At 37.1% G+C, this 22,369-nt stretch overlaps 3 protein-coding genes and 2 long non-coding RNA genes across 5 annotated transcripts in view; 3 read left to right on the forward strand and 2 right to left on the reverse strand.

The window, feature by feature from the left end:
* The window catches only part of LOC123692759, a 1,245-nt gene extending 273 nt beyond the window's left edge, over positions 1 to 972 (forward strand). The window contains exons 1-2 of the long non-coding RNA XR_006751593.1: positions 1 to 248; positions 677 to 972. The exon at positions 1 to 248 is cut by the window's left edge and continues 273 nt beyond it. This is a non-coding gene — a long non-coding RNA (uncharacterized LOC123692759). The remainder of the gene's footprint in view (positions 249 to 676) is intronic.
* Positions 973 to 5,702: 4,730 nt separating this feature from the next.
* On the reverse strand, positions 5,703 to 7,179 carry LOC123692757. Its single transcript, XR_006751591.1, has 3 exons — positions 6,901 to 7,179; positions 6,261 to 6,443; positions 5,703 to 5,813 (listed from the first exon to the last, which is right to left on the reverse strand). It is a non-coding gene; the product is annotated as an uncharacterized LOC123692757 (long non-coding RNA).
* A 404-nt stretch (positions 7,180 to 7,583) lies between these two features.
* Positions 7,584 to 8,962, forward strand: LOC123692723 (putative nuclease HARBI1). Its single transcript, XM_045637497.1, has 4 exons — positions 7,584 to 7,897; positions 8,036 to 8,226; positions 8,651 to 8,783; positions 8,912 to 8,962. Exons 1-4 carry the CDS (start codon positions 7,673 to 7,675, stop codon positions 8,960 to 8,962), a joined length of 600 nt encoding a protein of 199 aa, XP_045493453.1. The 5' UTR covers positions 7,584 to 7,672.
* Positions 8,963 to 8,970: 8 nt separating this feature from the next.
* On the forward strand, positions 8,971 to 9,807 carry LOC123692766 (putative nuclease HARBI1). Its single transcript, XM_045637549.1, has 2 exons — positions 8,971 to 9,055; positions 9,151 to 9,807. The coding sequence occupies exons 1-2, from the start codon at positions 9,013 to 9,015 to the stop codon at positions 9,537 to 9,539; spliced, it is 432 nt and encodes a 143-aa protein (XP_045493505.1). The 5' UTR covers positions 8,971 to 9,012; the 3' UTR covers positions 9,540 to 9,807.
* Positions 9,808 to 14,728: 4,921 nt separating this feature from the next.
* LOC123692783 (formin-like protein 2) lies at positions 14,729 to 17,210 on the reverse strand. Its single transcript, XM_045637573.1, has 5 exons — positions 17,192 to 17,210; positions 17,034 to 17,094; positions 16,794 to 16,926; positions 15,558 to 15,642; positions 14,729 to 15,308 (listed from the first exon to the last, which is right to left on the reverse strand). The coding sequence occupies exons 2-5, from the start codon at positions 17,090 to 17,092 to the stop codon at positions 14,824 to 14,826; spliced, it is 762 nt and encodes a 253-aa protein (XP_045493529.1). The 5' UTR covers positions 17,093 to 17,094; positions 17,192 to 17,210; the 3' UTR covers positions 14,729 to 14,823.
* Positions 17,211 to 22,369: the final 5,159 nt, after the last annotated feature.

Genomic DNA, 22,369 nt, shown 5'->3' on the forward strand with positions numbered 1-22,369 from the left:
AAACAATTATTTCGGCCATATATGTATAACTTTAGTAGGCAGGTACTTTATGTAATATTATAAAAAAAAATCACTAACCCGAAATTATATTAAAATAAAATTCAAATTCAAATTCAAATTCGTTTATCCAATCAAACTTAACCTAACCTTAGAGCTAAATACATTAGGTGTTGTACATATTATGTTTAGTGATAGGTATGTATCAATCATCGGTTCAAGACTGGCATCTTTGCTAGGTTACCGAGAAGGTAAGAAAAATTAAAACTTGACTGCTAATTTATGTATATGTATAGCCTACGTCACTACCGCCACTAACATAATAATTCAGATGATTGCAATGAAACCTCACAACTCAAAATCGGTCCAACGGTTTATACTGCAGGGCGTGTCAAAGAAATATTATACATACATACATAAACTCGAAAAACATAACCCTCTTTTTTCCGTAGTCGGGGAAAAATTTGGGAAATTTTTCAATATCTGGTAACATTACACGCACACAGAAGCACCGTATACGTACAGTGCAGCGGCGAAATGACAGCACACATAGCTTTATTGAAAATGACGATAAATCATTCGGTTTAGTTCGGCAACGCTCCATCTGTCTTTTATTTTGTAATCTAAGACCTCACTATACTTACACTATACGTAAACTAATATCGAATTTTGTTTACAGAAACGAAAATGGCCAAGAACAAGACGACGACATAATCTTCGAAGACTTCGCGCGCCTCAGGCTGAAGGGCGCGGACGCTGATGCTTGAACATTATGCTAACAGCGCTCTCTTACTGAACTACATTATATATTTTGTTATACCAAACGCACAATTGTATCGTACTTTTTGAATTTTCATAAACAACATTGTTCGTTTTGAAATCCATCGAATGACCATAGACACAAGAAATAAGTGTTACCATCCTTAGCGAAAAGTGTTATAATCTGTATTAAAATAAAAATGATGTATAAAATCATGTTTTCGATCATTTACGATTTTTGGTAAATGCATTACTTACTTATGCAAGTGAAATATTATAGTCGAGCCAATTTAATAGGCAACATTTGACGTCTATCAATTTTATCTTCAAAGAGAGGTAACCTGCTTAAAAACATCGATTAAAGTGAATTAATCGATACGGATTTGAAATATTTGTCAATCGAATTTATTAATTTATGATGATTTTTATTCACAAGTAATCAATGCATTCGATTCTAGATGTCAGATTTCGATTTTTAGAGTAAGAGCGTTTTCACATTATCCGATCCGATATCGGATATCGGAAGCCGATAGCCGATATCCGATATCGGACACAATTTGCCCTTTCACATTATCCGATAATATCGTCCCGATAACATGAGTGTTGCCAGAAACTGGAAAAGTAGATATATTGGGAATTAAAATAAACAGTGGATGCATTTGTGTTACAAAAAATAAACTTTATTTTAAATGAAATAAATAGTAATAAATAAACTGATGTTTTTCAAACCGGTTTAATCTGCTGACTGCGGAGTATGGATTTGTACCCTCTGCAGAGTCAGAATCTAGTTTCAATATTCAATTTCATTGTGAGGCTTGTTTTTTTATATGCTGTTTTTCTTTTTTTATTATTAGAACATGTTGTGTGGTCGTAGTGAATTTTAGAACTTTTTTATATTAAATCATGTATGACTGTTATGTTCTTATACAAATAAAATAAAAAAAAAATTCAACTCAGTATTAAAGCGACGAAACTAGCAAATACAAATTCAAATTACATTTACAAATGTAGGTGCTGTTATTACAATTTTATAGTGCTAATATGTACATTCTACCTAATATCTGGGGGTGCAAATATTTAAACAGAAATAAATTAAACTAAACTAATTCACAGTCACAGATTCCGCAATGTACATAGTACCACAGACTAATAATAATATAGCCATGACAACCAAAATAGTAAACAAGCTCAATAGTCGCCGCGCGTTCTTGACAAAATTTAGGGTCGCCGCCTTAGATTATGGATTGGTCTCCGCGCACGCTACGACTAGATACCGCCGGCGTACTCGAAAAATGCGGCAACTAAAAGTACGCCGAAATCGGCGTACCCGAGCCAGTCGTGTCACGAGCATTGTGTGGAGAGGGTGTACCGATAGTTTCTAAAGATTTTGGACAAAACCTGAAGTAAAATGCCTGTTTGTGCCATAAAACTGTTTAAAAAAAATACAACAAATAATAAGAAAGACACTGGGATCACGTAACATCAGGAATAATCGTATTATTCGATATTTCACCTGTACTTTGAAAATGTTGTTTACGAAAATACGACGCCATTTAGTGTTGCCGTACTGCATATCCCAAAAACACACTTTTAATTTGAACTTATTTTATTCATAATGTTTTTTTTTTTTCAATACTATTAGGTACTAACGCATATTATAAAAAAAATGATAATAACAATAATTTATTTCTGTTTAACCTTGTTTAACTGACTCATATGTTATTTTTTTATTACTGCTTTTTTACTTTTAAAAAACCTTTGTGATAGTATAGTGGCATCGCAAGTGGATTTGAGTCACATGTTCATGGGTTCGATTCCCGGCAAGGCCAAAATGAAATGAAAATATTTTTCAAACTTCTTTCCAAGATAGCCCATTTCCCATTTATGGGGTAAAATTTATGTAGCTGGCAGTACAATTCTTCACACACACTAGCGTCCTTACAAATTGCCTTACACACACTACAGAACTGAGTTGCCGCACTCACGGAGCTATTGTTTTTAGGTGGAGCGGTATCTAGTCGTAGCGCGCGCGCGGAGACCAATCCTTAGTCTAAGGGTTGCCGCATTCTAATTCTGAAATTTTAGAGAAAACTAAACAAAATTGCCGTATTGTAAATTTTCTTTTCAATAAAAAGGGTTTGATTTAAAAAAAATCAACTGATAGATCGTAGTTGTACATACAGTAAAAATAACTACAATAAAGAAACCGACTTCAAAAACAGCTGGAAAAGTAAAATATAAAAAAGATTTGATATTATTAATTACTTAATATTATTTAGATGTGCTATTTATTATACAGGTTTGATATCGGCGCTAAAACAAAGCACTAAATCTGTGACTCAATGACAACAATACAATAAACAGCTTACAGCACAACAGTAGTCCGAGTAGGAGGAGGAGCGAGGCAGAATGAGTAAATAAAGATAAAAGATACTAATATTTCGAAGATACGGTTGAATTTAAGAACACAATATATTTTTGTTTACTTCAGTTCAGCCAATTGCCGTATATTATAGGACGATATTAAAATAGCTCCCGTATAAATCGTATTTTTAATGCCTTTAAATACTTAAATGAATGTTTTCTTAATAAAAAGGTTTAACCTCCTGGGGCCTGCGGTCATATATATATTACATAAACAATAAAAAAATATTTCAACGCCATCTTTTGCGTATATGCGGGAATAATACCTCAAATCGATGTAGTGGTATGTCATCCGCTATACTAAACGGTTTTTGGTTTTATAAGTGACACTGATTTGAAGTATTCTCATTTCGAAGTTGACGGTGGCTGTGCGACGGCAAACACGTGGTCAGTAATCTTACATTTTTAGTGGAACCATTAGTATATTGCAGTATATCTTTGTATATCTAATTATAATAGATATTATTTCTGCAACCGCAATAGTTATTTTGTAAGATAAATCTTAAACTTGTGAAAAATATGAATGTTTTCTCTTATGTCATACTGGTAAGACATTTGGTCTCAATTCTTGCCAAATTGGTATTGGTTACAAGGTGGTTACAAAACATGTATTACCTATATGTACAGATTTTATTATAATTTTCAAGGATTATAAGATACTGAGGTCTACCAACACCTGGATGAGTCAAATATTGACCTATATGATGGACCTATGGAGTTACTTGCCGGTTCTTCTCCATAGATACTGCTTTCCGAATCGGTGGTAAATGTTAATACTGTTATGACGATTCAAAAGTGCTTTTAGAAAAGTCTAATTGAATAAATAAATGTTTGAGATGAAGATAATCCCCCAAATGATACCGACGAAGCCACCCAAACACCAGAAAATGAGTCTTCTTCCATTCGTCCAATGAGTATGAGTCACGTCAGAACAGAATCGTCACTATGTATGTCATCTTCAGTTGTTGGCAGACCATTTCGGGGACGCACATGACGTGGACCAAGCATTAGAGGAGGCTGACCAAGAGGATGGATTAGAAATAAGACCTAGGGGTGGACGTGACAATATAAATACACCGCCGCGCCGGTGCAAAATACTTGAACTGGTTATTTCTCACCCTTAAAAATACCTATCTTTGAACCAAGTTACAAAAAATAGATACAGAACAATAGATAGAATAATAAATATTAGGTTTCAAGTTTAAAAATATATAATAACTAAAAAAACATGTAGTTTTTCTTCATTTTCATAAACTTATTACACTTGGAACTGGGACCCCCTGTAATATATAAATGACATAAAGAAAATCCAAGTTTTCCACGAAAGATTTTTTTTTTCATTTTTTTGAATATCTATAATTGCATTAGAACAGATGCCGCTAATTTTTATTAAAAAAGAAAGAAAAAAAAATCCTGGGTCTCAGGAGGTTAAAGTAAATGAAAGGATTTTTTTTTACATTTAGCGCCTAGAAATGACTGAAAATACACAAACTAGTGCTTTTTTTGCTGTTGGTATACTACCTTTTCGAAAATTGAGCTGGTAACACTGAACATTATCGTCCGATAGTTCACGGGAATATCGGTGTTGGCTCCGATATCCGATATCGGACTGGACAATGTGAAAGACAGGTACGTAAATCATACATTTTACTTAGCCTCCGATATCGGATATCGGCTATCGGCGTCCGATATCCGATATCGGACCGGACAATGTGAAAACGCTCTAACGTCTCTGCCCCCCTAGCCAAGTGGCTTTCTATAATTAGCGTAACGTTTGATCAATGAATATGGAATCACATGGAAGTGACATACCTACAAAAAAAGTGTGGCCGGCGCCATAATGCTTGTAACAAAACATGGCGGTGTTTAGTGCCGAGAATATATCGATAAACATTATTATGTTTATCGATATAAAAATAATATTAATATATTTATTTTGAATTTATAAGTATTTGTTTTGGCGCGGTGGAGAAAAATAGTGAGAGTGAATTTTTACGATGCGCGCGCACACCGACACCTAAAATTAACAGCATGAAGTAAGTTCTAGGTGGTATGAAAATTGATAACTATGTTCAAGTTGTATATTCTAGTATTTTGTCCATACGCCAAAGAAGTAACTTCTAACGCGTGTACATAAACACACACTCTTTTTTATTTATTTTAACTTTATTGTACAAAACATAGACGTAAAATTACAAATGGAAAAAATGACAATGCCAATTAATAAAATTAAGTATGGCGATGGCTGCTCGTGACGGTAACACCTATACAGGGTTACTTGTAAAACACCAGCAACCTCGCAGGACAAGATAGCTGTATAATTTGATAAATCCAGTTCAATTTTGACTTCGATATAAGGATTACGGTAGACTTACAATTTGGTAATTTCAGTTTTGAGGAATGTAATATAATGAAACAACATATATAATAATACAGGTATATAATAGTATTTTATTACGATGAACAACACAATATACAGTAATTTATTTATTTATAAATAATAAGACAAAAAAACAATAATATATACCTAATAACAGAGAAAATTATAGAGCTAAACTATTTTGTGCAGCCTGGGATGCACTCGGATTCACTCTGTTCATTTTTGAGTTCGGGATTTGAGGCTCAACTGGTACCTGGAAATGAAATGTCACAGTTTACATTAACTAGCATTGTTCACTTTACATTTAAACTAAAATGCAATACATTTTAATTAAAAGGGCAATGCTGATGGTTTGAAATTAATATCAACATTAGGGCTTACAATAGCGGAATTTGAATTTATATTTTTGGTTTTATGGCATTCAAATGCTTTATATATATAAATTTATAAAGAATAGAAAAATAACTTAAAACACCCCATGTATTTAAAGTAAATTGCACTTTCCCTCAGTCAATAACATTTCAACAACCAAATATCACCCAAGTTTGTACTCAAAAAATCATATAAAACCATCTCAGTTTGTTCACAGGCCTCCTTCAAAATAGGAGAAACGTTAGATTATAAATGACAGCCCTAAATCTAAATAAAAAGACCAAAAGTAAATTGGAAGACATCACGTGTCTACAGATAAAAACCTCACCCTGTGTGAATGCAGCGGCAGACATACTGGTGTAGCATCATCGTGCAGACTAATCACATCCATTGTTCTATTGAAAGCACTTTCTGGGAAATGTACTATGATATATCCTTTACATTTGGCTTGATATTTTCAGTTTCAATTGCTTCTAACCATTCTCCTTTTCTATTTTCACTTCTTGGTAACCTTCAAAAAATGAATATTTAGGTTATTATAATTTTAATCCTGACCTGACTTATTTATAAATACATTTTTAATTAAAGTAGGTACTATAAAAGCGATTAATCTTAAGTTAAAATTCATATTAGGTAAATTTAAGTGTTTTATTTTTCCTTCTGCTGCTCTTGGCAAAATTAATTTGTTATTTTGGAAGTGTATTCACCAAAGCAACTATTCTTAAGATTAATGACACAGCCTTGGGAGACGCACGTCATCATCGAACATTTTGCTGATGTCGATATTATAAGCCATCACTAGCACCCAAATTCATTATTTTACTAGAACGAAAATATACAAAATAAAGCTATATTTGGTAACAATTTTGCACTGAACATAGTCTGTGAATACTCCTTAATTCAATATACATGAAAATAACTAAATCAGCAAAGAAATAACTAATATTTCAGTCAAAACGTATACATACCGGTGCAAAGACAAACTTTTCTGGTTTTCATTCTTTCCGGAGCCACATCTCACAATACTGCGCTTTGGCATTATGCCACTATTTGTCCTTGACCACTCTATATGTTTTAGACACAAATGTTTGTCACAATCACAAAAATATTCAATATTTTTCAATGTTTACTACGGAGCAATGACAGAGCATGTACATCGTATTAACGAGAACATAAAATGGCGACCGGCCACAGTAGGTATTTGAGCTAACTTCAAATGTCAAGCGGTATAGAATTAGCACTGACTGACGTATAGTCATATTTTTTCACATATCAGAATATTCATTAGTTAGAAAGAGACAGTATTAGTTTTATTATTTCGGTATCGAAATGCATGATATTTGTATAATCAGTTGTTTGTATAGAACAATATGCCCTGTCCATAGGATTCCTTAGTCATTGCGTTTGATAGAATAGATAAACGAATGTATGAGATTGACATAAGCTGGAGATACGTCACGTGACCCAGCGTAACGAAACGAAAATTGGTAGCCAAGTGGCAATGTTTTTCTATTCTATTAGACGAAACGTGACGAAACGTTAGGTACCTAAGTCATACGACAGGCGCCATACAAATGCTTAGCCAAGTGGCACTTTTGACAGGAGACTACGCCAATGGGCGTTCGATAACTAGCGTACGCTATAGCATCTTGTAGAAATCGAAACAAAATGGCGATTTTATAATCAGCTGTCGAAGTTTCGTGTTGTGTTTAGTGATTATAAAATTTTAGTTTTCATAAAATGCACGCTTTGAGACTTTTAAAAGCTGCGCACGATGAAGAACTTTGGCTCAGGCGCCAAAAAAGAAATGCGTCCAGACCGAGTTTAGAGACAATCAATGAAATGCCGGAACAATTGTTTCAGGAGCGTTTTAGGTTAAATAAAAAAACTTTTAGCGAGCTTTGCTGCAGCCTACGTAACGAAACAAACATACGGGGGACTAAAGAAATTCCTTTGGAAGTAAAGGTAATCCACAGTTTCTTCACTGCGATTGTTTATAATTATTAGTGATGTCCGATATTTTAAATGCCCAATGAAAGGCATGTGTTGTGCATATCTACTAAGTACCTATATTACGTATCCTAATTCTACTTATATTCGTAGGTTCTTTGCGCTCTGAGTTTCTTCGCAACGGGATCCTATCAGAGAATTGTGGGTGTCACACAACATTTGCCACAACGCACTACAAGTAGATGCATTAGGCAAGTTGTGGAGGCACTCAACAGTCCTCGGATAGTGAAAAAATGGATAGTTTTCCCTCAAACACACCAAGAAAGAACAAGAATTCGACAAGAGTAAGTGTTTTTATTAATTTATTTATAACTTTCAATGTACAACTACGACATTGGGGCCTTCAAGAAAAGAGCTTATTTGTCCATAAAAGGCCGGCAAAGCACCTGCAACACTTCTTATGTTGCAAGTGTTTATTTCTTATGCTTAAGTTGCTTGCTCTGACATAAAAAAAAAAAAACTTTCAATGTTTTGTACAATTTTAATAAATAACATAATCCTTTGCATTGAAGAAGGTTGCTGCTATTGTAGTCACAAACAATTCTATTATACCACAAAATGTTTGTTTCTGTTCAATTCTAAATGTTTTAAAGGTTTACAAAATATTATGACAAATTCATTTGAAAGTCTTTTTAACAATTGTATTATATGTTTAATATATGTAGGTAATTGTCTTTGATTATAAAATGTGAATGTACCTAATTACAGATTTCAAAGGAAATTTCAATTGCCAGGGGTAATTGGATGCATAGATTGCACTCACATATCAATTGTAAAACCCCACATTGATGAACAGAATTATTTTAACAGAAAAGGATACCATTCCTTAAATGTGCAAATGGTAAGCTATTTTTCTTTGCATATGTATTATTAGTTAGTAAGCATTGTTTTTAATCATGTTTCATTAAAACAAAATAACAAAGCAACTGCAAATAGAATATTTTTTATAACTTAAATTTTTTTTTTCAGATATGTGATGATAATTTAAAGATTATCAATGTCAATTCACCATTTTCGTGAAGTCCACGCATGATTCCTTCATATGGTCATCCAGTGAAGTGGAACCATACATGCGTGGACTTCACGAAAATGGTGAATTGACGTGGCTATTAGGTAAATCATTTAATTCCTACCTACTTCTACATATTTATCATAAAAATATTGGAGTTATAATTTATAAAGCTCTTTAACTACATTATTTGTTTAAGGTGATTCTGGATACCCACAGAGAGCGTGGCTGATGACACCAATTTTAAATGCCGAACCAGGTTCTCGAGCAGAGGTGTACACTACACGCCATTTACAGGCACGCAATTGTATTGAACGATGTTTTGGTGTATTGAAGGCTCGTTGGAGATGCTTGCTGAAGCATCGTACACTCCATTACCATCCTCGTGTTGCCAGTGAGGTAACTATTGCATGTTGTGTTCTGCACAATATTGCACTGGATGCTAAATTACCTCCCCCTAATAATATGGCTGAGCAACAAGAGGATGGTGATGAACCGAGTGTGGGGGTTGGACCCATTTCCAGCAACCAAGATGAGCTGATGAGTGGCAGAATAATGCTAAATAATTTAGTTAATAGATTAGTTTAGTAGGTTATTTTTGTATTTTTGTATTTTTTAAAGTGTGTTGTGTGTAGTTTTAATGTGTATTACTTTTAAGCCTAATTTAGTATGCCTGACCAAGTAGTTTTGTATAATATTTTTTCGCTCCTAAAACATTATTTTGTTTACCTACACAGATTTAAATAATGAAACTGCATTAGTTACAGTATATATTAATCCTTTTAAAGTTTCTGATAACTGCTCATATTTTAGTGCAGGTCATAGGTGAAAAAATTGATCATTGTTGCAGCCTCAACCTGTTTTTTAGGGTTCCGTAGCCAAAATGGCAAAAACGGAACCCTTATAGTTTCGTCATGTCCGTCTGTCCGTCTGTCCGTCTGTCCGTCTGTCACAGCCGATTTACTCGGAAACTATAAGTACTACAGTGATGAAATTTGATGGGAATATGTGTTGTATGAACCGCTACAAAAATATGACACTAAATAGTAAAAAACCGGCCAAGTGCGAGTCGGGCTCGCGCACAAAGGGTTCCGTAGCAGCAAATATAATAAATTACAGTTAAATCAACCTATCTCAAAAACTATAAGAGATACTTTGATCAAACCAAAAATCGTTGAAAGAGTTAATTAGCATGCATCACCTCTATTTTTTTTAGAATTTTATACCCCGTAGTTATAAAAATAGAGGGGGGGGGACATACTTTTTACGACTTTGAGAGCTGATATCTCAAAAACCGTTCACTTTAAGAAAAATGTTTTTTAGAAAACTTTATATCATTTTAAAAGACCTTTCCATTGATACCCCACACGGGTATGTACATCGAAAAAAAAAATTTCATCCCTCAGTTACATGTATGGGGGGCCCCACCCCCAATTCTTTTTTTTACTATTTAGTGTCATATTTTTGTAGCGGTTCATACAACACATATTCCCATCAAATTTCATCACTGTAGTACTTATAGTTTCCGAGTAAATCGGCTGTGACAGACGGACAGACGGACAGACGGACAGACGGACATGACGAAACTATAAGGGTTCCGTTTTTGCCATTTTGGCTACGGAACCCTAAAAAAAGAATTGGGGGTGGGGCCCCCCATACATGTAACTGAGGGATGAAATTTTTTTTTTCGATGTACATACCCGTGTGGGGTATCAATGGAAAGGTCTTTTAAAATGATATAAAGTTTTCTAAAAAACATTTTTCTTAAAGTGAACGGTTTTTGAGATATCAGCTCTCAAAGTCGTAAAAAGTATGTCCCCCCCCCCTCTATTTTTATAACTACGGGGTATAAAATTCTAAAAAAAATAGAGGTGATGCATGCTAATTAACTCTTTCAACGATTTTTGGTTTGATCAAAGTATCTCTTATAGTTTTTGAGATAGGTTGATTTAACTGTAATTTATTATATTTGCTGCTACGGAACCCTTTGTGCGCGAGCCCGACTCGCACTTGGCCGGTTTTTATATTTTTAAGTTTGTAATTTTTATTATTGTATTTTTTGTTAGTATTTAAAAAAGTGTGTACTGAATTAATGGTGGCATAAACTACTTAACTAATTAAGTAATAAAATATACTATTATTATGTATATATATGTTTTATTTAATATTCTTAAAACTAAAACAAACACTTAAAACAAATTAAGTACATATAAATCCTATAAAATTTAAAGATTAAAAAGTAAAACAACTAAAGACAGAGGACAGAAAATACTGTACTTAAACTATTAAATTAAAATATTAAAAAAAATGTTGTGTGGTTTTATGAAACCACGGTAAAAGTGAAACTTAGGCACAAAATTATCGTATTTGTACGATAATTATTATCGTACGGTTCGACCGATGCATTTTGGTCTACTCGAAGGAGCGGTCTACTTGGTCTACTCGGTAATAGGTATGGTCTACTCGAAGGAGCGGTCTAATTGGTCTACTCGGTAATAGGTTTGGTCTACTCGAATGTGCGATCTACTTGTTCTACTCGGTAATAGGTTTGGTCTACTCGAAGGTGCTGTCTACTTGGTCTACTCGGTAATAGGTTTGGTCTACTCGAATGTGCGATCTACTTGTTCTACTCGGTAATAGGTTTGGTTTACTCGAAGGTGCGGTCTACTTGGTCTACTTGGTAATCTAGGTGCGGTCTACTTGGTCTACTCGGTAATAGGTTTGGTCACCTCGAATGTACGGTCTACTTGGTCTACTCGGTAATAGGTTTGGTCTACTCGAATGTGCGGTCTACTTGGTCTACTCGGAAATTGATGTAGTCTACTCGGAAATTGGTGTGGTCTACTTGGTCTACTCGGTGAAGGTATGGTCTACTTGGTCTACTCGGTGAAGGTGCGGTCTACTTGGTCTTCTCTGTGAAAGTGCGGTCTACTTGTTCTACTCGGAAATTGATGTAGTCTACTCGGAAATTGGTGTGGTCTACTTGGTCTACTCGGTGAAGGTACGGTCTTCTTGGTCTACTCGGTGAAGGTGCGGTCTACTTGGTCTTCTCTATGAAAGTGCGGCCTACTTGTTCTACTCGGAATTTGGTGTGGTATACTTGGTCTACTCGGAATTTGGTGTGGTATACTTGGTCTACTCGGTGAAGGTGCGGTCTACTTGGTCTACTCGGAAATTGATGTGGTCTACTTGGTCTATTCGATAATAGGATTGGTCTACTTGGACTAATCGGTGCGGTCTACTTGGTCTACTTGGTAATAGGTTTGGTCTACTCGAAGGTGCGGTCTACTTGGTTTACTCGGAAATTGATGTGGTCTACTTGGTCTATTCGATAATAGGATTGGTCTACTTGGACTAATCGGTGCGGTCTACTTGGTCTACTCGGTAATAGGTATGGTCTACTCGAAGGAGCGGTCTAATTGGTCTACTCGGTAATAGGTTTGGTCACCTCGAATGTACGGTCTACTTGGTCTACTCGGTAATAGGTATGGTCTCCTCGAATGTACGGTCTACTTGGTCTACTCGGTGTCGGTAATAGGTTTGGTCTACTCGAATGTGTGGTCTACTTGGTCTACTCGGAAATTGATGTAGTCTACTCGGAAATTGGTTCGGTCTACTTGGTCTACTCGGTGAAGGTATGGTCTACTTGGTCTACTCGGTGAAGGTGCGGTCTACTTGGTCTTCTCTGTGAAAGTGCGGTTTACTTGTTCTACTCGGAAATTGATGTAGTCTACTCGGAAATTGGTGTGGTCTACTTGGTCTACTCGGTGAAGGTGCGGTCTACTTGGTCTTCTCTATGAAAGTGCGGTCTACTTGTTCTACTCGGAATTTGGTGTGGTATACTTGGTCTACTCGGAATTTGGTGTGGTATACTTGGTCTACTCGGTGAAGGTGCGGTCTACTTGGTGTACTCGGAAATTGATGTGGTCTACTTGGTCTATTCGATAATAGGATTGGTCTACTTGGACTAATCGGTGCGGTCTACTTGGTCTACTTGGTAATAGGTTTGGTCTACTCGAAGGTGCGGTCTACTTGGTCTACTCGGAAATTGATGTGGTCTACTTGGTCTATTCGATAATAGGATTGGTCTACTTGGACTAATCGGTGCGGTCTACTTGGTCTACTCGGTAATAGGTATGGTCTACTCGAAGGAGCGGTCTAATTGGTCTACTCGGTAATAGGTTTGGTCACCTCGAATGTACGGTCTACTTGGTCTACTCGGTAATAGGTATGGTCTCCTCGAATGTACGGTCTACTTGGTCTACTCGGTGTCGGTAATAGGTTTGGTCTACTCGAATGTACGGTCTACTTGGTCTACTCGGAAATTGATGTAGACTACTCGGAAATTGGTGTGGTCTACTTGGTCTTCTCTGTGAAGGTGCGGTCTACTTGTTCTACTCGGAATTTGGTGTGGTATACTTGGTCTACTCGGAATTTGGTGTGGTATACTTGGTCTACTCGGTGAAGGTGCGGTCTACTTGGTCTACTCGGAAATTGATGTGGTCTATTGGTGTGGTATACTTGGTCTACTCGGTGAAGGTGCGGTCTACTTGGTCTACTCGGAAATTGATGTGGTCTACTTGGTCTATTCGATAATAGGATTGGTCTACTTGGACTAATCGGTGAAAGTGCGGTCTACTTGGTCTACTCGGTAATAGGTTTGGTCTACTCGAAGGTGCGGTCTACTTGGTCTACTCGGAAATTGATGTAGTCTACTCGGAAATTGGTGTGGTCTACTTGGTCTACTCGGTGAAGGTACGGTCTACTTGGTCTACTCGGTGAAGGTGCGGTCTACTTGGTCTTCTCTGTGAAGGTGCAGTCTACTTGGTCTACTCGGAAATTGATGTGGTCTACTTGGTCTATTCGATAATAGGATTGGTCTACTTGGTCTACTCGGTAATAGGATTAGTCTACTCGAAGGTGTGGTCTACTTGGTCGACTCGGTAATAGGTATGGTCTACTTGGACTAATCGGTGAAGGTGCGGTCTACTTGGTCTACTCGGTAATAGGTTTGGTCTACTCGAAGGTGCGGTCTACTTGGTCTACTCGGTAATAGGTATGGTCTACTCGAAGGTGCGGTCTAATTGGTCTACTCGGTAATAGGTTTGGTTTACTCGAAGGAGCGGTCTACTTCGTCTACTCGGTAATAGGTTTGGTCTACTCCAAGGTGCAGTCTACTTGGTCTACTCGGTAATAGGTATGGTCTACCTACTCGGCCTACTCGGTGAAGGTGAGGTCATGGCGACATATCCAAGGGTGTGGTTTTATGAAACCCCGGTAAAATGAAATTGTTCGAACGGTTCGGAACACTGCTTTGTGTAGCGCATGTCGCGTGCCGAGTAGGTAATACCTACTCGGTTGCCGCGATACACGCGACATGCGCTACACAGACCAAAAAGTTTGAGGCGATGTAATAAAAGTTTCACTTTAAAATCTAAAACAAACACTTAAAATAAATTAAGTACATATAAATCCTATTAAATTTAAAGATATATATAATAATAGTTTAAAAAAAACTAAAAAACACGCTTTTTGCAAATTGAAAAATGGAATAATTTTATCAAATTAGTGTATTGTCATCGGTCCTCAATAAATCTACAAAGTTTGAACGAAATCTGGCCGTTTAAAGTGGGTCAAAATCGCGCCCAAAGAAGTCGGTTACAAACAAACATTCAAACATACAGGTGAAGCTAATAAAAAGCGTGTAAAAAGTAAAACAACTAAAGACTGAGGACAGAAAATACTGTACTTAAACTTATATTCGTCCATGCTTAAACTATTAAATTAAAATATTAAAATCTAAAACAAGCACTTAAAAAAAATAAAAAGAAAGGCACTAAATAATACACTTAAAACCCTATGAAAAAAAAAATTAAGATGCGGGCCCTTGAGGCAATATCTCGAGCAACCTTTGCCCGATAACAGCTATTTGCTGCATCACCCTAGTTTGCTCGCGATTTGCCTCAACCTTTAGCGACTCCAGCCGCAGTCGCTCCATTTCTCTTTGGTGGAAAAGTTCCTCACGCTCCCTCTCACGTTCATGGAGAAGCTTTTCCCTTTCTCTTTCTCGCTCATGGGAAAGCTTCTCTCGCGTCTCCTCCAGTGCAAGGCGTCGTTGTTCAACCGCCACAAATTCTGTAGCGGCCCGGTCAAATGGCGTTAAGCCGCGATTCCTGCGAGCTCTCTGCATCCCATGTCGCGGCGAGGCAGTCGCAGATCGCGGTGACGCCGATGACCGTCGACCAGTGGGACGCGGAGGAGAACGCGGTAGAGGGGGCGGCGGACGTACTGGTGGTGGTGGTGGTGAGGGCTGTGGGTCTAGCAGTAGCGGTGATGCTGGCAATGTTGGAACACTTGCTGTTGAGTAATGAAAATAATGTTAAGGAGGCAAATATAATTCTGACTTCCACTTATATTATAAATTAGAAATGTTCATCCATTCCATCTGTTGAATAATATTCTCTAGGATACAAGCAAAGACTAATTTATTCAAGTCATTTAATGAATTATGTTCAATTATTATCGATTAAACTATATTATGACGATTGAAAACAGCTCCTAGAAGAAGGCTAATTTAATAAGTAAATAGAGTTTAATAAAACTTACTATTATAATTAAAATTCTCTAAGCCTACAGGAATTTCAATTTCCACATCTTCAGGAATGGGTTCTTTCCTTGGTACTGGTGGCGCCTGAAAAATATTTATTTTTATCAATATATTAGTTATTTATAACTTTTATCATATACTCTTAACACTTACAAATGTTACGATTAGGAATTGTTAGCTAAGTATTTTGTATAATTGATATAGATTTATAAAGAATAAAATATAATTAAAAGATATTTAATGTTCTCATCAACATTAAATATCTATTAATTATATTGTGATGGAATTACATTTTCAAACACTAGCTGTGCTCCGTAGTTTTACCTGCAGTGCTCTGCTCCTGTTGGTCTTAGCGAGATGATATATAGCCTATAACCTTCCTCGATAAGTGGGCTATCTAAAATCGAAAGAAATTTTCAAATCGGACCAGTATTTCCCGAGATTAGCGTGTTCAATCAAACAAACAAACTCTTCAGCTTTATTATATTAGTATAGATTTTCAAGCTGTTTATTTGTTTTATTTATTTAATACAATTCATTTTACACAAGTTGAAAGAGGCTTATATGTAATCTCTTTCAAAATAAATATCTATTATTGGCCATGCAAGTTACAGAGGAATTGGTGTGATACGTAAAGTTGCTATAATATAATAGTACTAACATTAAAGCCATGCTCTTGTATGCCAGCTTGACCAAGAACAGCAGTCTCTCCCAGTATGGCACAGACTCGGTCTTCCAAAACTGTTAGAGACAGCCTGCTGCTTGGACCACCACCAGTACCATTTGTGTGGTTGGAAATCAACATTTTCTTTTTTTTTGTTTTAGTCTTCCAATCTGCCCAGACCTTTAGGTTTACATGTTGTGAGTTAAAGCGGTGCATGAAAAGGGCAATAGCAAAATAAATGAATATATTAAAATATACAGCTATGTTAACAAGATGCAAGTAAATAGCAAAACAATTGAGAGTTTGCAATATACACTTAGGTTAACAACATGCAAGTTAATAGCAAAACAATTGAGAGTTTGCAATATACACTTAGGTTAACAAGATGCAAGTAAATAGCAAAACAATTGAGAGTTTGCAATATACACTTAGGTTAACAAGATGCAAGTGAATAGCAAAACAATTGAGAGTTTGCAATGTACACTTAGGTTAACAAGATGCAAGTTAATAGCAAAACAATTGAGAGTTTGAAATATACAGCTAGGTTAACAAGATGCAAGTTCAAACTTACTTTCTTCCACTTCTCTTGTGATTTGTGAACCCCACCACCAACTGAATTAAGTAATAATGTGAGCCTTGCCCACATTTGGTCGGCTTTTAGTCGACCCTGAGGTCCCCGCTGTGGTCGAGAGAGGTCACCATACCTATGGGTAACACACACCAATGAAGCACTTGGTATTAATGATTTCATTGTTTATTATAAAAATATTGAAGCAAGTTTGGAATCAAAACTGTATTTTTTTAATAGTACCTTTCCATGAATTCTATAAGAGCAGAAAATTGCTCCTGGCTGGCGCGCAGTCTCTCCATTTCTAAACTAGAAAAATAAGTACACATAAATAAATTAAATTTAAACCTTGAAGACATTATATCTTTTTATGCCTCATTGCAAATGCAAAATTAACTTACCTCTATTTGTATTTTTATAATTTAAAGCACAACCTGTATTTTTTAGTTCACTTCAAAAATTTTTTGACTTTTTACTTTTTCCGTTTTCGGAATTCGGCAGTTTAATTTGAATATTTCAAGAATATTTTTCAACATTACTAATGTCAAACTGAATGACAGTTGACAGTTTGACGTACGCTGACTGACGTTAGAATTCGAAGCCATAGACATTAGCGTAGGGGACTTTGACATTTGGCGTGATTTCTGTCACACGTGTTTGGGTTTTTAAATTAGTGTTTTGGCTATTTTAACAATAATTTATTCACTTTGAGCTGTATTGTGTTCGTATTTAAGTGTTTAGTTTGTGGTTATAGTGGTAAGTGTACTAACAATCAACTAATATGGGCCCTGACCCACCCGATCCTCCTAAGCCCCCGGACGTCCAGGAAAGAAGCATGGAATTGGACATCTCTCAGAATAAGAGGCAAAGGTGTCCGTCACCTGAGTCTACAGATGAATCCCCAATTAAACGCTTTGTTCCATCAGATCCCATTTTACCTTCTGTTAATCCGTCTTTATTTGTTGATCCTATTTTAAATAATCCTATAAGATATAGTGGTGATGAAGTTGGACCATACATTGTCCACGTATCTCGCGTAGAAAACGATCCTTCTGCTGGCCTGTCCATCCGTCCTATCAAATTTGGATCTTTCTTGTACAGTCAAAAAGTACCTAATATTTTAAGAGACGGAGTAAAATCTGTTGGCCGCAATAGAATATCGGTTGAGTTTGCATCGGCTGAGGATGCTAATAATTTTTTATCTTTACCTGCTTTGGCCGAAGCTAAATTTAAGGCATTCATTCCTACCTATCACATCACCCGCATGGGTATTGTGAAAGGAATACCTGTAGAATGGACCATGGATGATTTGGTGGAGTGTGCAGAATTCCCTAACAGGCACGGACGCATACTTAAAGCACGTAGACTTAACAAAAAATCTAGCCTTGATGGGATTACAACTTGGGTCCCGTCCCAAACAGTGGTACTAACTTTCTTGGGCCAAGTAATGCCATCAAAAATCTACTGTAGGTACACTTCTCTCCCCGTAGAAATTTATCATTACCCAACCATCCAGTGCCACAAGTGCTGTCGCTTTGGGCACATCCGCGACCAGTGCCGCTCAAAAGAGAGGTGCTACAAATGTACACAAAACCACTCGGGTGACTCCTGTCCCATTCAAGAATCTCAAGCACTATGTGTCCACTGCAATGGCACTCACTTCGCCATTGACAAAAATTGCCCGGAACACAGCCGGCAAAAGTCAATTAAACTTTTGATGGCCACAGAAGGTATCTCATTCGAGGAAGCCTCTAAGCTTACCCCTACAGTGTACAGACCCTTTTCGGAAACAGCCAGTTTCGTTTTTGCGCCCAGATCACAACAATCACCTGTTTTTCCCATCCCTTCTATGAAACAATCCAATAGTGTTCGTCAAACTCATCCTCTTAATAAAACTTCATACAAAAAGACCTATTCTATACCCCCTCGCACTCATGCACCACTAGGTAAAACATATGATGTAGCTGCACACCGCCAAATAACTCAGGAATTACCTTCTGCTCAACCGAATGGTTGTGCCTTATCCCAAAACCCTGACCCCCCGGTTGTACTCAACTCTAATGTTGAGCTTTATGTTTCAGCATTAGAAACTTTTCTTAAAAAAACAAATTCAATACCGACCAACGTTGCCCATAGACTAATAAATCTCATATCTCTATTTAACAGTAATGGCCCTCACAATCCTCCAGTGGAATGCTCAAAGCATTCGTCCGAAATGTCATGAAGTACTTGACCTTATTTCAACCCACAACCCTATAGCTTTTGCCATCTCGGAGACATGGCTAGTTCCCGGAAGTCATTTTCGGATTCCTGGCTTTTTCTGTCTGCGAGATGACAGAGCCGATGGATATGCTGGGACAGCACTTTTACTTAAACATTGTTTAAATTTCTCTCGAATTCCATTACCTTTGCATGATCAGTGTATTAACGCTGTGGCTGCAAGATGCAATAATGTCTCTATTAAAATGATAAATGTCTCCTGTAACACAGGACATTCCCTAGTATAGGAGACATTGTTTAAATAGCGCAATTAACCTACGGTTTATGTTTTAATTATATGTAAGTTATCCCAAAATCTAATTGCATATGTACACATGTATTTCTGTTTTCAAATAAAGAATTTATTATTATTATTATTATTATTTCTGTCTACATTTCTCATCCTCATCCTTCTATTATACCTGATCTTTCACTTATTTTTTCCTCCGTACCGTCTCCTCTTTTAGTATTGGGTGATTTTAATGCTCAGCATACTTCTTGGGGATCTTCTGTCTGCAATACATTTGGGCACCTGTTAATGGATCTGCTTGATGACCTTGACCTTTGTGTAATTAACGATGGTTCTCCCACTAGGAGAGTCCTTCCTAATCAGAGTCTCTCCTCTGTAGTTGATCTATGTATTTGTTCTTCCTCCTTGGCTCCGTCCCTTACTAATTTAACCCTTTCTAGTACTCACGGTAGCGACCATTTTCCTCTTCTTTCTTCTCTTTCCCAGTCTGTTATCCCATTGACTTCCCCTTTTCCACCCTTACTCATGTACAGACTTTGTAAAGCAAACTGGCAGGATTATGCTACTGGTCTTGACAATTTGGTTGAGTCCCTTCCTTCCGTTTCTCTTGATAATAATCTATGTACTTATTCGGACTTTGTGGATTGTATTAAAAACGCAGCAGCGAATAACATCCCCCTTAAGTCCGTTTCTAACTCTGGTTCTCGCAAAGTCTCTCCGCCATGGTGGGACGATGAATGCTCAACTTCTGTCAACTCAAGGAGAGAGGCCGAAATTCAGTATAATGCTTCCATGTCCGTTGAAAATTTTATATACTATAAAAGAATAGCAGCGCGTACCAAGCTTTTTCTTAAAAATAAAAAGAAAGCAGGCTGGCAAACATTTTGTGAGAGTCTGTCACCTAGAACACCTGCAACAGTTATTTGGAAGAACATACGCAAATTTCGTGGCTCTCTTTCTTATAACGACATAGATTCCAATAACTCCTCAGGGTGGCTTGAAGAATTTGCTGATAAGTTCTCCCCTCCCTTTGTTCCTTCGTTAGATTCTTTCCCTATGGCCACTGGTCCGCTCGTCTCGTCTCATGATAACAATATGGAAGCCATATTCTCCCTGGAAGAGCTAAATGTAGCCCTCAGTGGCCTCTCAGACTCTTCTCCCGGATTAGATGGCATTCCTTATTCTTTCATACGCCAATCCGGTCCCATAGCCAAACAGTACTTTTTAAATTTAGTAAATTTATTTTATGAATTCGGTCACATCCCTGATTCTTGGAAATCACATCTCATAATTCCTTTACTAAAACCAGGCAAACAAGCCTCTTGTGCCGACTCCTATCGACCAATCGCTCTTTCTTCGTGTCTGTCTAAGATAGCTGAACACATGGTTAAAAATAGACTTGAGTGGCTTGTAGAAAATAGGGGACTGTTATCCAGGTCTCAATTTGGATTTAGAAAGGGTATGAGTGTACTGGATTGTTTAGGCATTTTATCCACTGACATTCGATCAGCCTTTGAAAGAAAGCAGTATTTGGTAGGCGTTTTTTTAGATATAGCGTCAGCCTACGACAGTGTACTTCTTCCGGTACTCAGAAGCAAATTGTTACAGCTGAGTATCCCAGTGAGGATGATACGATTTATCTGCAATCTTTTAATGTCAAGATCCATTCAAGTGCGTCATAACTCTCATATTTCTTCCACTAGGCTTACCTGGAAGGGGCTCCCTCAAGGATCGGTATTAAGTCCTCTTCTATATGCTATCTACACTTTCAACTTGGACACGACGGTCACATCATTCTGTGACATACTTCAATATGCAGACGACATAACCTTATTTGCTCAGTCCCATGACATGGATGAAATCACCTCGCGCCTTAATTCAGCTTTGTCGTATCTGCGTGATTGGCTGTCGGATCATGGTATGACTGTATCTGTACCAAAATGCTGTGTTGTAGTTTTCACTAAAAAGCGCCACATCCCCGCACCAACCTTATTACTGGACGATGAACCAATTCCAGTCACTAATAAAGTTAAGTATCTAGGCGTTATATTGGATTCAAGGTTATCTGGTTCCCCTCATGTTAACTACATCAGTCAAAAATGCGAAAAGGGGATTAATATATTACGATCCCTGGCAGGAGTATGGTGGGGGGCCCACCCATACTGTCAGAAACTTATTTATAATGCTGTGGTGCGTAGTCACTTAGACTATGCTTCTTTCATACTCGATCCATGCAATAAGACGGCACTGAATAAACTAGACAAAGTGCAATCTCGTTGTCTACGCTTGATTACCGGAGCAATGAAATCTACCCCGGTTAACGCCCTGCAGGTTGAGTGTGTTGACCCTCCCCTAGCTCTTCGCAGACAGTATCTGTGTGATAAATATTTTTTTAAATCCATCTATAACTCTTCCCATATCCTTTGGCCCAAACTCCATAATCTCCTTCAAATCTCCACTAGTCAAAATCTCCGACCCTCTGCTAATTTTTCTTGTTTACTAAAAAGCTTTATAAGATTAACCCGTCTGCCTGATCCTACTGTTCAGTTTGAACTTTATCCTCTCTTCTCCGTTAACTTCCAGTCCCTTACGTACAATCCACCCATCCTTTTAAATTGTGGCATAACTAAAGATACAATTAATGCAAATGCTACATTTAATGAAATTGTATCCAATAAATGGCCCAATTGGCACCTCTTTTTTACCGATGCCTCAAAAATGTCCGATATGTCATGTGTGGGAGTCGCTGTTTGGTACCCTCAATCCAGCATTATTCTTCAGTTTAAGTGCCCCCCTTTATCTACTGTCTACACTGGTGAAGCTACAGGCATTCTCGAAGCCCTCAATTTCATTAACTCTCACAACCTTGATAAAGCGGTTATATTTTCCGACTCATTAAGCTGCCTCCAAGCCCTTCTATCTAATCCTTTTCGATCTAAATCCTGTCACCCCTTGATTTTAAGAATACGTGTGGTTCTCCTAAATTGCCTCAACAAGGGTCTCCACATTCAAATCACTTACATACCAGGTCATACTGGTATAGGGGGTAATGAGATGGCTGACTCTTTGG

Source organism: Colias croceus, chromosome 6 (genome assembly GCF_905220415.1).
Source record: "Colias croceus chromosome 6, ilColCroc2.1".
Classification (NCBI taxonomy): domain Eukaryota; kingdom Metazoa; phylum Arthropoda; class Insecta; order Lepidoptera; family Pieridae; genus Colias; species Colias croceus.

Excerpts from the sequence above, each read along its gene's own strand:
- LOC123692783 (XM_045637573.1), bottom strand. The coding sequence starts at position 17,092 with ATGGAGAGACTGCGCGCCAGCCAGGAGCAATTTTCTGCTCTTATAGAA. Across the intron at positions 16,927-17,033 it reads CTTATAGAATTCATGGAAAG|GTATGGTGACCTCTCTCGAC; the intron begins GTACTATTAAAA and ends TGTTACCCATAG. Across the intron at positions 15,643-16,793 it reads CACAAGAGAAGTGGAAGAAA|GCGCCACCAGTACCAAGGAA; the intron begins GTAAGTTTGAAC and ends AATATTTTTCAG.
- LOC123692766 (XM_045637549.1), top strand. The coding sequence starts at position 9,013 with ATGCGTGGACTTCACGAAAATGGTGAATTGACGTGGCTATTAG. Across the intron at positions 9,056-9,150 it reads TGAATTGACGTGGCTATTAG|GTGATTCTGGATACCCACAG; the intron begins GTAAATCATTTA and ends TATTTGTTTAAG.
- LOC123692723 (XM_045637497.1), top strand. The coding sequence starts at position 7,673 with ATGCACGCTTTGAGACTTTTAAAAGCTGCGCACGATGAAGAACTTTGG. Across the intron at positions 8,227-8,650 it reads AGAACAAGAATTCGACAAGA|ATTTCAAAGGAAATTTCAAT; the intron begins GTAAGTGTTTTT and ends ACCTAATTACAG. Across the intron at positions 8,784-8,911 it reads ATTCCTTAAATGTGCAAATG|ATATGTGATGATAATTTAAA; the intron begins GTAAGCTATTTT and ends TTTTTTTTTCAG.